Here is a 12,615-nt window from a genome sequence, read left to right as displayed (position 1 = left end):
CTCATTCATGAGGGGCAAGCTTAGGGGATCTATGCCTAGCAGTTTTTCGCTTATCAAAAATCACTGCAGCTGTCACTACTTCTGTCAGCCTTTGCAACAGAAGGAAGGCACCCCCATCTCTACAGTAGATCACTGTGCCCAGGGAAACCGCCCCTCCCTTGTCCCGACCAGGGTGACAACACTCTGTCCCTGTCTCCCACCTGTGCTCCTGTGTTGTCACTCTGTCACATTGACTTCCAATATAGACTATTAGTGGCCAAGTACTAAAATGTACAAAAGGTTACAAAGTTGCGCCGAGGCTTTATATGTAGATTTAGCGCTCTCTTTTTTTAATTACAGGATGGACGGACGCCGCTTATGATCGCCGCACAGCGCAACCATCCTACCGTCTGCTCGCTGCTGCTGGACCGCGGCGCTCAGGTGGACCTGTGTGACCGCGAAAAGAAGTGAGTGAAACAAAAATTGGCCGGTCCTGACTCCCCACCCAGTTATTCTCCCAAGTCTGACCCTTCTTTTACTTTTGTGTGGCAGGACGGCGCTTATTCTGGCCTGCGAGAAAGGCAATATCCAAGCGGCGGAGACCCTCATCACCAAGGGAGCGGACCCCCAGCTGAGGGATAATAAATTCTGCGACCCGCTCTCCTATGCTAGCGTAGCGCGGGATGAAGCGCTCAAGAAACTGATCCAGTCCGCCCTGGACAGGAGGAAAAACGGTGAGGACCCCACCCCCCTTTCCCCATTTTATCATCTAAGATTAGGTGCAGAATGTTGGGAGACACCCAACTTCGAGTCAGAGGATACCCCAAAAATCACATCCTGATCGTAGAAGTGGGGGGAGGGGTAAATTTAAATTCAACGTTAATTTAAAGGGTGGCTAATTAACACCCAACTCCACCCCCAACCAGGGATGACCATTATTCTAGGTGGTTGGGTTGGGTGAGCAAGGAAATGTTAACACATTCCTGAATATTTTATTTTACAGCACAACTGTCGCGGATTCAAGATGACCAAACTGCACCCAGGGTATGTACAAAGGTCAGAGGAACCAATCAGGAGCTATGGGAGCTGGTGAGATTTTACTTCAGGAAGAAAAATAACCTTTTAGACAGTTTTCCCTGAAACAAGCGTCCCCATTGGAAGATTTCCCCCCACTTTCTGGTCTGGTTGTTGTGGCCTGGGGGCGGTATCCGCTGAGAAACGGACAGCTTACAGGGGTGCAGTGGAGACACGGGTGTGGGGAGGCAGAGGAGCCCACTTGGAAACAGACAGATGCACTGGAGATGCAAAGGAACCCCTTGGAGGCACATCGATGCACAAGGACACACTGGAAGACACGGGTACACAGGGCATACTTGGAAGTATAGGGATGCATGAGGGCGAACAGGAGACACAAGGGGGCACAGAGAATACTAGATGGCACACTGGAGACACAGGGGCATATATGGAGCATTTAGAGGCACAGGGATGCACAGGAACACATAGGAGGCAAAGGTGCACACAGCAGACACAGGGGCACACTGAAGACACAGGGGCACACTGAAGACACAGGGGCACACTGAAGACACAGGGGCACACTGAAGACACAGGGGCACAGGGCATACTTGGAAGCATAGGGATGCATGAGGGTGCACTGGAGACACAAGGGGGCACAGGGAGCATGGGGATGCACAGGAACACATGGGAGACAAAAGGGGCACACAGCAAACGCTTGGAGGCACAAAGGCACACTGAAGACACAGGGGCACACTTGGAAGCATAGGGATGTATGAGGGCACACTGGAGATACGGGGGCACACTGGAGACACAGGTACACAGGGCATACTTGGAAGCATAGGGATGCATGAGGGTGCACTGGAGACCCAAGGGGGCACAGAGAACACTAGGGGGCACACTGGGGACACAGGGAGCGTTTGGAGGCACAGGGATGCAGGAGGAACACATGGGAGACAAAGGGTCACACAGCAAACACTTGGAGGCACAGGGGCACACCGAAGACACAGGGGTACACCGAAGACACAGGAGGGCACTGAAGACACAGGGGCATGCAAGGAGCACTTGGAGGCACATTTATGCATGGGAACACATAGCAGTCAAAGGGGCACAGAAAACACTTGGGGGCACATTAGAGGCACCTGGAAGCACAAGGACGCACAGAAACACACTAAAGACACAGAGGCACACTGAAGTCAAAAGGGCGCACTGGAGACACAGGAGTGTCAAGGAATCGCTTGGAGGCACAGGGACACATGGGAGACACAGAGCCACACAGCAAATACTTGGGAGGCACAGGGGCGCACTGAAGGCATTTGGAAGCACTGGGCACACCCGGAAGCACAGGGATGGACAGAAAACGCACTGAAGACACAGGGGCACACTGGAGACACAGGGGCGAACACATGGGATACAAACTGGCACACAGCAAACACGTGGAGGCAAAGGAATGCACAGGAACACACAGGAGACAAAGGGGCACACAGCAAACACTTGAAAGCACAGGGATGCTCTGAAAGGAACAGGGGCGCACTTGGAAGCACAGAAACACACTGAAGACACAGGGGTACACTGGACTTAAAGGGGTGCACAGGGAGTGCTTCTAGACACAAGAGGACACACTGGGGACATAGGGGCATGTAGAGAGGAAGAGGTACAGCACAGTACAACTCTAATCTATATCTAAGTCAGATAATGCAACTGAATAGCCAGTCTTCTGAGAGTTTAGCCTATTGCTACAGATTCAAGGACACAAGAGTGTTGAGTACCCCAAGATGGCCAATGGGCCATTTTACATATTTTCTTGGCCAACAGGTAAAATAAACCCAATGTTGTATAGAATTTACAAATATGTGTTTATTTTCAGGCTGCTTCCCCAAACTCAAGCCATGAGCAAGAACTTGTCAACATATGGAAGAAAAGATTTCACGAAGAGCAAAAGCGAGGAGTGTGGCTACAAGGAGAACTGATGATGAAGACACAAGAAATCGAAAGGATAACAGAAGATCAGAGGATAGAAAACAACAGAATTCGAGAACTAGCTGAGAGTTTGGAGGGACTTTTGGACAGGCAACCCGAGAACCTTGGCGCTTTGGCTGGTCTTTTGGACAGGCAACATGAGAACCATGGCGCTATAGCTGGAGTTTCCACCTCAGACACCTGTGGTCTGTTGACTCGAGTTCTGGAACAAGTTAGGACTTTAAAAGATCAGATAAACGAGAAGCATCTTCTAGACCAGAGGGTCAAAATCCTTACTTCCAAAGCAGCGGAGGCTGAAAAGACGAAATACCAACACCAAGAAGAAACAAGGCTTCTTCAAGGAGAAGTTGCTGCAGCAAAGGAGAAGGAAGAGGGTGCGAGAAAAAAAGTGATGGAGCTGGAAGGCCACTTGGAGAACATGAGAGAGGTGTTGTCACAATTTGAGAAGCGCAAGCGAATACAAAGTACGGTAGTAGAAGATCTGCAGGAACAGATCTCTGAGGTGACCAAAGAAAAAGAAGAGCTTCTGGTGCTGTTACAAAAATTGCAAAGGCAAGAGGAGAATGGTGGCAGTGGTCAGACAACGAGATCTGTCAATGCCAAGGCATTGACTGAAATGACCACCTTGAATGAGTTCCTTACAAAGCTGAAAAGCAACTGTGTTAACGTCGAAGTAAGGCCAAACAATGAAGTATCGAAAAGGTGCTCGGGTTACGTGCCAAAGGACATTCTGGAAAAAAGTGCTGAAGACTGGAAAACCACCGTGGCATCAATAGAGAATTATATAACAACAACCGAGAGATTACAACAGAATGTAAGGTCATTACAAAGAGCAGAGTCGGATCTTGTGAATGGTACTACAAAGGAGAAAGCCAAGGGGAATGGGTCAAGCAACACTTTAGAACACTACCGTCCAGTCGAAACCAATGTGCCTTGTTTACGAGAAGACTTAACCTACTATCCAAAAAACAGTATAGCCCAACTCAGCAGAGGCCCATCCCTTAACAATACCCAAAGCAGTGACCATACAAGGAGTATAGACTCATTAAAACAAACTATCAGAGGCTTAGAGTCAGAATTGTCCTCTCTTAAGGCAACCAATGCCGACTTTCTCTCCAAAATGAACCAAGTCATTCAGGAAAAGCAAAACCTCGAAGAAGGACTCCTCGCCCTGCAGGAGAGCATGCAATCAGAGTTCGCCATGAGGCAAGAAACTGAACTCCGGTGTAAGGATTACAAGCACCAGATCGGGGTCTTATCCGATGAAATGCAGGCAGAGCAAGACAAACTCAAAAAGCTAAACACACGACTGGAGGCTCAGCAAAGCGAAATTGCCGTGCTGAGGGACAGCTTTCCTCCAGAGGTCCTTCAGGTAGAGAACAACAGAAGCATCCAGATGTTTAGCTCGGACATCCTGGAAGAGCTCTACTGGAATGTTGGGACCCTGGTCAGGAAATACAACGAGGCTTTGCAGCAGGTGGCCACATTACAAAAGGAGAACCTCAAGCTTCTGGATGACCAAGTTCAAACCATATCTATGACGGAGCACAAAAACATTCTCAACGGAATGAAGAATGACTTGCACGCCAAGGTCAAGGAGATAGAAGACGTAAAACAAAGGCTGTTCCAATCCATGGGTAGTGTGGTGGAGCTCAAAGATCAACTTGAACTCCAAACCTCCAACTCCATCCCGAAAGCAGATGTGGAAAGCCGCATGGAGGACCTGGAAAGTGTAGTCATGGCTTTGAAGGAGGAGAACGATGCCTGCAAGGTGGCACTGGAGGGCAAATGCGAGGAAGTCATCGTCCTAAAGCAACAGCTGGAACAGGAGGCTGAAGAAAGCCAAGCTTTGCGGCAAAAGGAAGTCAACGCACTGCAGGAGTTTAAACGCACCAGGGACCATCTGGAGGCCCAACTTCGAGCGTTGCGAGAGCAAGTCCAGGTCCTAAACAAGGAATATAACAAAACCACAGAGGAGGCCAACCGGTGTAAAGACCAGCTGGCATCTGAACAGGAAAAGGCGGTTGTCCTAGAAGGAAAGGTTAGGGAACTGGAGAGAGAGGCTGAAAATCTGAAGTTGAAGGTCCTGAAGTATGAGGAAGAGAAGTGCCAAGTCAGTCAAAAGTACGACCTACTGTCTAGAGTGTCCCAAGAAAAACAGGAGAAGGTAAGTGGAGGAGGCACCTGGGTTTGTTACATCGATCCTCAGATGTTTTTTTGCTTTTAGATTGGGGAACAATTAGCCTTTGAGGATTGTTTAGAACCCAGGCTGTATCACCGCCATCCCGGGTTCTGTAATAGGGACACAGACAGAAATTTCCAAAGCATGTTAATGGGTGGGGGAAGGTGACCCGGGGAAGGCAATCTATCATCAGATTAGACTTCAGCTTTTATTCCTATCATTCACTTCTAAACAAGGCATTTCCTTCTCTTAGATGGAGGCGTCTGCTAAGGAGTCCAAGTCCTTGTCAAAAGAGATTGAGCAGCTGCAGAGACGCTGCACCGAACTGGTGGGCCAGCTGGAGGTAGGTCACTGGATCTTCTAGACTAGGGGGGTCTTCAAACCTTGAAAACAAAGAACCATTTTGCTGCACCTCAAACTTCAGGGGGGCAGGACTGTGGTGAATGGGAATAGAAAATGAGGTCATGTGAAGGACTAGGACCCCATCTTTGGCATCAGTGGGAAAAACAGTGCCTGAGCGTTGGCATCAGTGAAGGGGGGGAGGGGGTGGGAAGAGTCCCTCGTTGTTGGTGTCAGTGGGAGGAATAGTGACCCAACATTGGAGTCATTAGGAGAAATAGCCCCTCACTCTTGGTGCCATTGGAATAGTCCCTCATTGTTGGTGCCAAATATGGGAAAGAGTCTATCATTGTTGGTGCCAGGGGGAGGAATAGTGTCTCTTCATTGGAGTCATTAGGAGGAATAGTCCCGCATTGTTGGTGCTATTGGGAGAAATATTACCTCTTTGTTGGTGCCATTGGGAGAAATAATGCCTCATCATTGGTGTCAGTGGGAGGAATAGTGCCTCATCATTGGTGTCAGTGGGAGGAATAGTGTCCCATCATTGGTGTCAGTAGGAGGAATAGTGCCCCATCATTGGTGTCAGTGGGAGGAATAGTGTCCCATCATTGGTGTCAGTAGGAGGAATAGTGCCCCATCATTGGTGTCAGTGGGAGGAATAGTGTCCCATCATTGGAGTCAGTGGGAGGAATAGTGCCCCATCATTGGTGTCAGTGGGAGGAATAGTGTCCCATCATTGGAGTCAGTGGGAGGAATAGTGCCCCATCATTGGTGTCAGTGGGAGGAATAGTGCCCCATCATTGGTGTCAGTGGGAGGAATAGTGCCCCATCATTGGTGTCAGTGGGAGGAATAGTGCCCCATCATTGGTGTCAGTGGGAGGAATAGTGCCCCATCATTGGTGTCAGTGGGAGGAATTATGCCCCATCATTGGTGTCAGTGGGAGGAATAGTGCCCCATCATCGGTGTCAGTGGGACGAATAGTGCCCCATCATTGGAGTCATGAAGAGTAACAGTCCCTCATTGTTGGTGTCAGTGGAAGGAAAAGTGCCCCATCATTGGAGTCATGAAGAGTAACAGTCCCTCATTGTTGGTGTCAGTGGGAGGTATAGTACCCCATCATTGGTGTCAGTGGGAGGAATAGTACCCCATCATTAGTGTCAGTGGGAAGAATAGTGTCCCTTCATTGGAGTCATTAAGAATAATAGTCCCTCATTGTTGATGCTATTGGGAGGAATAATTCCTCATCATTAGTGCCATTGGTAAGAATAGTGCCTCATCATTGGTGTCAGTGGGAGGAATAGTGCCTCATCATTGGTGTCAGTGGGAGGAATAGTGCCCCATCATTGGTGTCAGTGGGAGGAATAGTACTCCATCATTTGGGTCAGTGGGAGGAATAGTGTCCCATCATTGGTATCAGTGGGAGGAATAGTGCCCCATCATTGGTGTCAAGTAGGAGGAATAGTGCCTCATCATTGGTGTCAGTGGGAGGAATAGTGCCCCATCATTGGTATCAGTGGGAGGAATAGTGCCCCATTATTGGTGTCAGTGGGAGGAATAGTGCCCCATCATTGGTGTCAGTGGGAGGAATAGTGCCCCATCATTGGTGTCAGTGGGAGGAATAGTGCCCCAAGGGCCAAATAAAAGGCATGCAAAGGGTCACATCTGGCCCAGGGGTTGCAGTTTGGAGACCACTGTTCCAAACCAAGGATTCCAAAACTTGTTCCTCATCTACCCCCAACAGGTCATGTTCAGGACTTCCTAAACCTTGCATAGGTGCTTTTAATTAATGCCATCCACTGAATGCAATCATGAATTACCCCGTACAGTTACCAGAATAGAAGATAATTTCATAAAAGGAGGTCTTATGGTCTTCATATGTAAAGAGAAGACAAAATTCCCTTTAGGCTTGACTACACAGCTGCCATTAACTCTCAGCCCAGCAGGTGGAGCTCTTGTGTAAGCCTTTACTGACCCTTCCTAGTAACCATATTACATAATTGTTTTAAACAAGCCCTTCCCACTGGTTGTACGCCTGTGGGGGCGGGTCCTATTCTGTCCTGCCCCTTTTGCATCACCTTTTGTGTGTTGAAAGCGCGCCCCAAACACTGTCACTGCACGCTGTGGAATAAGGGCCCATAGAAACGAAATAGGAAGGGAGGCGACGTCATGACGTCACCTCCGGTTAACTCGGCGGCTAACCGCGCCGAATTTAAAAAAACTGTCAGTATTCAAAAATGCCGGCATTTTGAATACTTTAAAGTGCATTGGAGAGGTTTGGTGTCTTTTAGACCCCCGATCCCTCCATAAAGCGTATCTGTATCTGTCGCAAGGGATGTTTGCATTCCTTGTCACTGCAATAAAAAAAGTCATCAGATTTTTTATTTTTTTTAAACATTGCTAAAAATATAAAAATTAAAGAATATAAATAGGAAAAAAAATGATTATTATTTTTTTAAAGCGCCCCTGTCGCCGTGAGCTCGTGCACGACAGAAAACACATTATGCAAGTCGAGCCCGCAAATAAAAACGGTGTTCAAACCACATGTGAGATATCGCCGCGATCGCCAGAGCGAGAGCAATAATTCTTAAAAAAAATACCTTCTCTAACTCTACACTGGTAACCTTTAAAAATGTTAAATTTATACTTCTAAAACTAATAAAAATATGTTAAAAAAAAAGTAAATTAAAAAAAAAAAAAAATTGCAAGGAAAAATGTATAAAAAAAAAAAAAAATTTTTTTTTTTTTAAAAAGTAAACAAAAAAAAATGTCAGTGCCCTCGTCCGTGCATGCAGAAGTGAACGCATACGGAAGTCCCGCCCATATATGCAATACCTTCTCTAACTCTACACTGGTAACCTTTAAAAATGTTAAATTTATACTTCTAAAACTAATAAAAATATTTGTTAAAATAAAAATAAAAAATTGCAAGGGAAAATGTAGAAATTTTTTTTTTTTTTAAAAATAAAATATAATGTCATTGCCCCCGTCCGTGCATGCAGAAGTGAACGCATACGGAAGTCCCGCCCATATATGTAAACAGTGTTCAATCCACACATGTGGGGTATCGCCGCGATCGTTAGAGCAAGAGCAATAATTCTAGCCCTAGACCTCCTCTGTAACTCTAAACTGGTAACCTGTAAAAAATGTTTTACCAGCGTTACGTATGGAGATTTTTTAAGTGCCGTAGTTTGGCGCCATTCCACGAGTGTGCACAATTTTTTAAAGGGTGACATGTTGGGTATGTATTTACTCGGAGTAACATCATCTTTCACATTATACAAAAAACATTGGGCTAACTTTACTGGTTTTTTTTTTAAATTAATGAAACAAACATGCATTTGAAAAATTGTTGGGCAAATACCGTGTGAAATAAAAAGTTGCAACAACCGTCACTTTATTCCTTAGGGTCTCTGCTAAAAAAAAAAAGATGATTTTCACATGTAGGAGCGGAGTGGCAGAATCGGCCCGGTATGGAAGTGGTTAAAAAAAAAAAAAAAAAAAAAAAAAAAATCGCTCATCACCCAAAAAGGAGCAGAAGCTTTATTTGGGTGACAAACGCACACAGGGCAGACTAGCAAAGTGAATGGGCTTTCCTATGCACAACATGCAAAAACGCATGTAAATCTCGTGCTTTCAGAATCGCACGTGGAAACGCCGATTGCTTCAATGCGATCTCTGAACGGGCCTGAAGGCGCTCAATTCTCCATAGATAAATCATTGCTGATAGAGTTTTTTTTTTTTTTTTTTTTGCAGGACACCAACAAACATCATCAGGAGACTATCGCCACCTACAGGACTCACCTGCTCAACGCAGCTCAGGTAACACAGGGAAGGAAAAGCGACCGTCCAACTAATTGGGGAGGAGAGGAGGGACTTGTACTTGTAAACCTGAATAATTAAAACCAAAAAAAAATTAAAGCTGAACTCCATTCCAAAAATAAACCTTTTCCTCCATAGCCAGAAAGTATATAAATCACCAAATGCCTTTACAAACCCAGATATTACTTTGTAGAAGTAGCAGTGACATCATCACTGTGCTGTACATAGCTTGTGCAGAGAGCAGAGATGTGGGAGGAACCCTACAAGCTCCACCTACTGCAAAAAACTAAAGGAGGGGGGCGGAGACGAGACATGTCACACTGCACAAGGAAAGAGCGCAAAGCTGTGGGAGGGGCTCAACATACTCCACCCACTATAGAAAATTACAGAAGAGGCAGATATATGGGAGGGCTCAGGATGGGGGGAGGGCTCAGGACAGGGGGAGGGCTCAGGACGGGGGGAGGGCTCAGGACGGGGGGAGGGCTCAGGACGGGGGTGGGGCTCAGGACAGGGGGAGGGCTCAGGACAGGGGGAGGGCTCAGGACAGGGGGAGGGCTCAGGACAGGGGGAGGGCTCAGGACAGGGGTGGGGCTCAGGACAGGGGTGGGGCTCAGGACACCCTTAGCGAACAGTCAATTTGGCAGACTCCGATTACAAAAAGACTCAGACAGCGGTACAGGATAACAGACCTTGAGGTTCATTCAGTATCCATAAAGCTTCAGATTGATCTGGGAGGCAACTCCTCTCCACCAGATCCAATCTCTCTTGTGGTCTGTACTGGCTGGACAGCTGTCTTCCATATGAAACAGGCAGGTTACTCACACAGGTTACTGGATCTCTGTGGATGTGCTTTCCATGTGGGTCGCTGCCTCTCCTCAGCAGAATCCCAGACTTGTGGCTAGGCCCCTGGTTTCAGGCCTAGCCATCAGCAGCACACACCCACCCCGAAAGGGGGTCCGGGCAGTAAGAGAACTATGATTAGACCTCCCCTCACTTAAATACTCTCTCCCAGCATGCCACAGCCACACTGTAATTGGCTGAGAGAGACATGGACATTAACAGTTTGTTTAACTGTAATTCTCACTCTAGTGTCAGAAGCAACAGTGCCACCTACTGACGGAAGGGAGAAACGCAGTCAAACCCAGATTAAGAGAGGAAGTTCAATTGCCCACAGTATAATTATAGCCAAGCTAGTTACTGCTAGGGTTGCCACCTCGTCCCTTTAATCCAGGACACATATTAATTACACAAGTTCTCAGGCTGATATAAAGCACCAAGTGAGTTTAATTACCACCTTAATCAGCCACAGAACCTGTGTGATTAATGTGTTTCCTGGTTTAAAGGGATGAGGAAGCAACCCTAGTTACTGTCCAGCAAACTAAATTTTAATAGCAACCCTGCATTAAGACAAGGGTGCTACACTTATACAGGTGTCACAGATCACAGAAACAGGAAGTGAAAGTCTCCCCAGTGGAGTCACAGATAGAGGTTTCCACTTGAAATCCCTACAATGGGTTCACAAAGTCTCAATTTTAGTACAGCCAAGAAGGCCGGATTTCTGTTTTACCATCTGTGACTTCCTGTCCCGGTGACAATCACACCCTCATTCCTTCTACGGGTGTCACAGAGACAGGAAGTGAAGGTAAGTCTCCCCAGTGGGGTCACAGACAGGAGGTTTCTCCTTAAAAACACTTTAATTGGTTCACAAAGACTCAATTTTAGTGCAGCCAGGAAGGCCAGATCTCCGTGACTTCCTGTCCTGGTGCCAACCACTCCTTTATTCCTTGTACAGGTGTCACAGAGACAGGAAGTGAAGGAAAGTCTCCCCAGTGGGGTCACAGACAGGAGGTTTCCCCATGAAATCCCTACAATGGGTTCACAAAGACTCAATTTTAGTGCAGCCAGGAAGGCCAGATCTCTGTGACTTCCTGTCCTGGTGACAACCACTCCCTTATTCCTTGTACAGGCGTCACAGAGACAGGAATTGAAGGAAAGTCTCCCCAGTGGGGTCACAGACAGGAGGTTTCTCCTTAAAATCACTTTAATGGGTTCACAAAGACTCAATTTTAGTGCAGCCAAGAAGACCGGATCTCTGTTTTACCATCTGTGACTTCCTATCCTGGTGACAACCACTCCCTCATTCTTTATACAGGTGTCACAGAGACAGGAAGTGAAAGAAAGTCTCCCCCAGTGGGGTCACAGACAGGAGGTTTCTCCTAAAAATCACTTTAATGGGTTCACAAAGACTCAATTTTAGTGCAGCCAGGAAGGCCAGATCTCTGTGACTTCCTGTCCTGGTGACAACCACTCCCTTATTCCTTGTACAGGTGTCACAGAGACAGGAAGTGAAGGAAAGTCTCCCCAGTGGGGTCACAGATAGGAGGTTTTGCCTTGAAATACCTATAATGGGTTCACAAAGACTCAATTTTAGTGCAGCCAGGGAGGCCACATCTCTGTATTACTATCTGTGACAACCACTCCCTCATTCTTTGTACGGGTGTCACAGAGACAGGAAGTGAGGGAAAAGTCTTCAATGGGGTCTCTTATGCAAACGATAATCTATGAGGAATTAGAATTCTTGCTCTTTCAATTCAAAACTGATAAAAATGATGTGTTGGCTGGAGTAGGCCTTTGATGAGGGATGGGAGGGTAATGTTGGCCTGTGGTTGGTGTACCGAGGAGCTTACAATCTAACAATTCCCTTTGTGTCTTTTCCTGCAGGGCTACATGGATGAAGACGTCCATCTAACGTTACATTGGATCCTGAAGATGCAGAACGACGTTGTTTACTGATCAGGAGAATTTTTCTCTCTCCAGGAACTGCACTACAAAAAGGCCAAAAAATACCTAAAAAAGCACCTTCCTGCCTCATACAGACTCCATGCGGTCAGCGAGCGCCATAACCGCATCCCACAAAGCGGGTCTACCAATGGAAAATGACTTCAGATTGACAGACGACTTTTTTTTTTTTTGGAACGCGCCAAATCACCAATTAGCAGGGGGGGGGGGTTCAATGTTCAAGGGGTCCTCTGACTTTGCTGGTCAGGTTCACTTTTATCCTTTTAAAGAGACCCTGTCATCGATGTAAAGCCACCTTATCCTCCCCTCTCCAGCGATTTAATCCTCTAATGCCACAAAATACCCAGCGCCTGGCCGCATTCTGGGCTTAGAAGGATCGAGGACAGACTTCACCCCCCCCCCCAATGTTACAGCGCTCGAGACTAACCATTGGCTGCTAGGAAGGAGGTCACATGCACCTCGGGTATTCTTTGGCGGAGGAAGGAGCAGAGGGGAAGATGAGGAT

At 47.1% G+C, this 12,615-nt stretch overlaps 1 protein-coding gene across 3 annotated transcripts in view; it reads left to right on the top strand.

The window, feature by feature from the left end:
- ANKRD35 (ankyrin repeat domain 35) overlaps nucleotides 1-12,212 on the top strand; it is a 61,465-nt gene extending 49,253 nt beyond the window's left edge. For 2 of the 3 annotated variants that reach the window (XM_082275325.1, XM_082275327.1), the window contains exons 7-13: nucleotides 340-446; nucleotides 532-713; nucleotides 983-1,035; nucleotides 2,858-5,137; nucleotides 5,406-5,495; nucleotides 9,246-9,311; nucleotides 12,033-12,212. In XM_082275325.1, coding sequence (XP_082131451.1) covers nucleotides 340-446; nucleotides 532-713; nucleotides 983-1,035; nucleotides 2,858-5,137; nucleotides 5,406-5,495; nucleotides 9,246-9,311; nucleotides 12,033-12,104 — 2,850 coding nt within the window. In that variant the 3' untranslated portion in view covers nucleotides 12,105-12,212. The remainder of the gene's footprint in view (nucleotides 1-339; nucleotides 447-531; nucleotides 714-982; nucleotides 1,036-2,857; nucleotides 5,138-5,405; nucleotides 5,496-9,245; nucleotides 9,312-12,032) is intronic. The other variant, XM_082275326.1, reaches the window with a different exon arrangement.
- The last annotated feature ends 403 nt before the right edge of the window (nucleotides 12,213-12,615 follow it).

The sequence above is a fragment of the Pelophylax lessonae genome (genome assembly GCF_965119305.1).
Source record: "Pelophylax lessonae genome assembly, chromosome: 13".
Lineage (NCBI taxonomy): Eukaryota > Metazoa > Chordata > Amphibia > Anura > Ranidae > Pelophylax > Pelophylax lessonae.
This window is presented reverse-complemented; position numbering and strand designations above follow the sequence as displayed.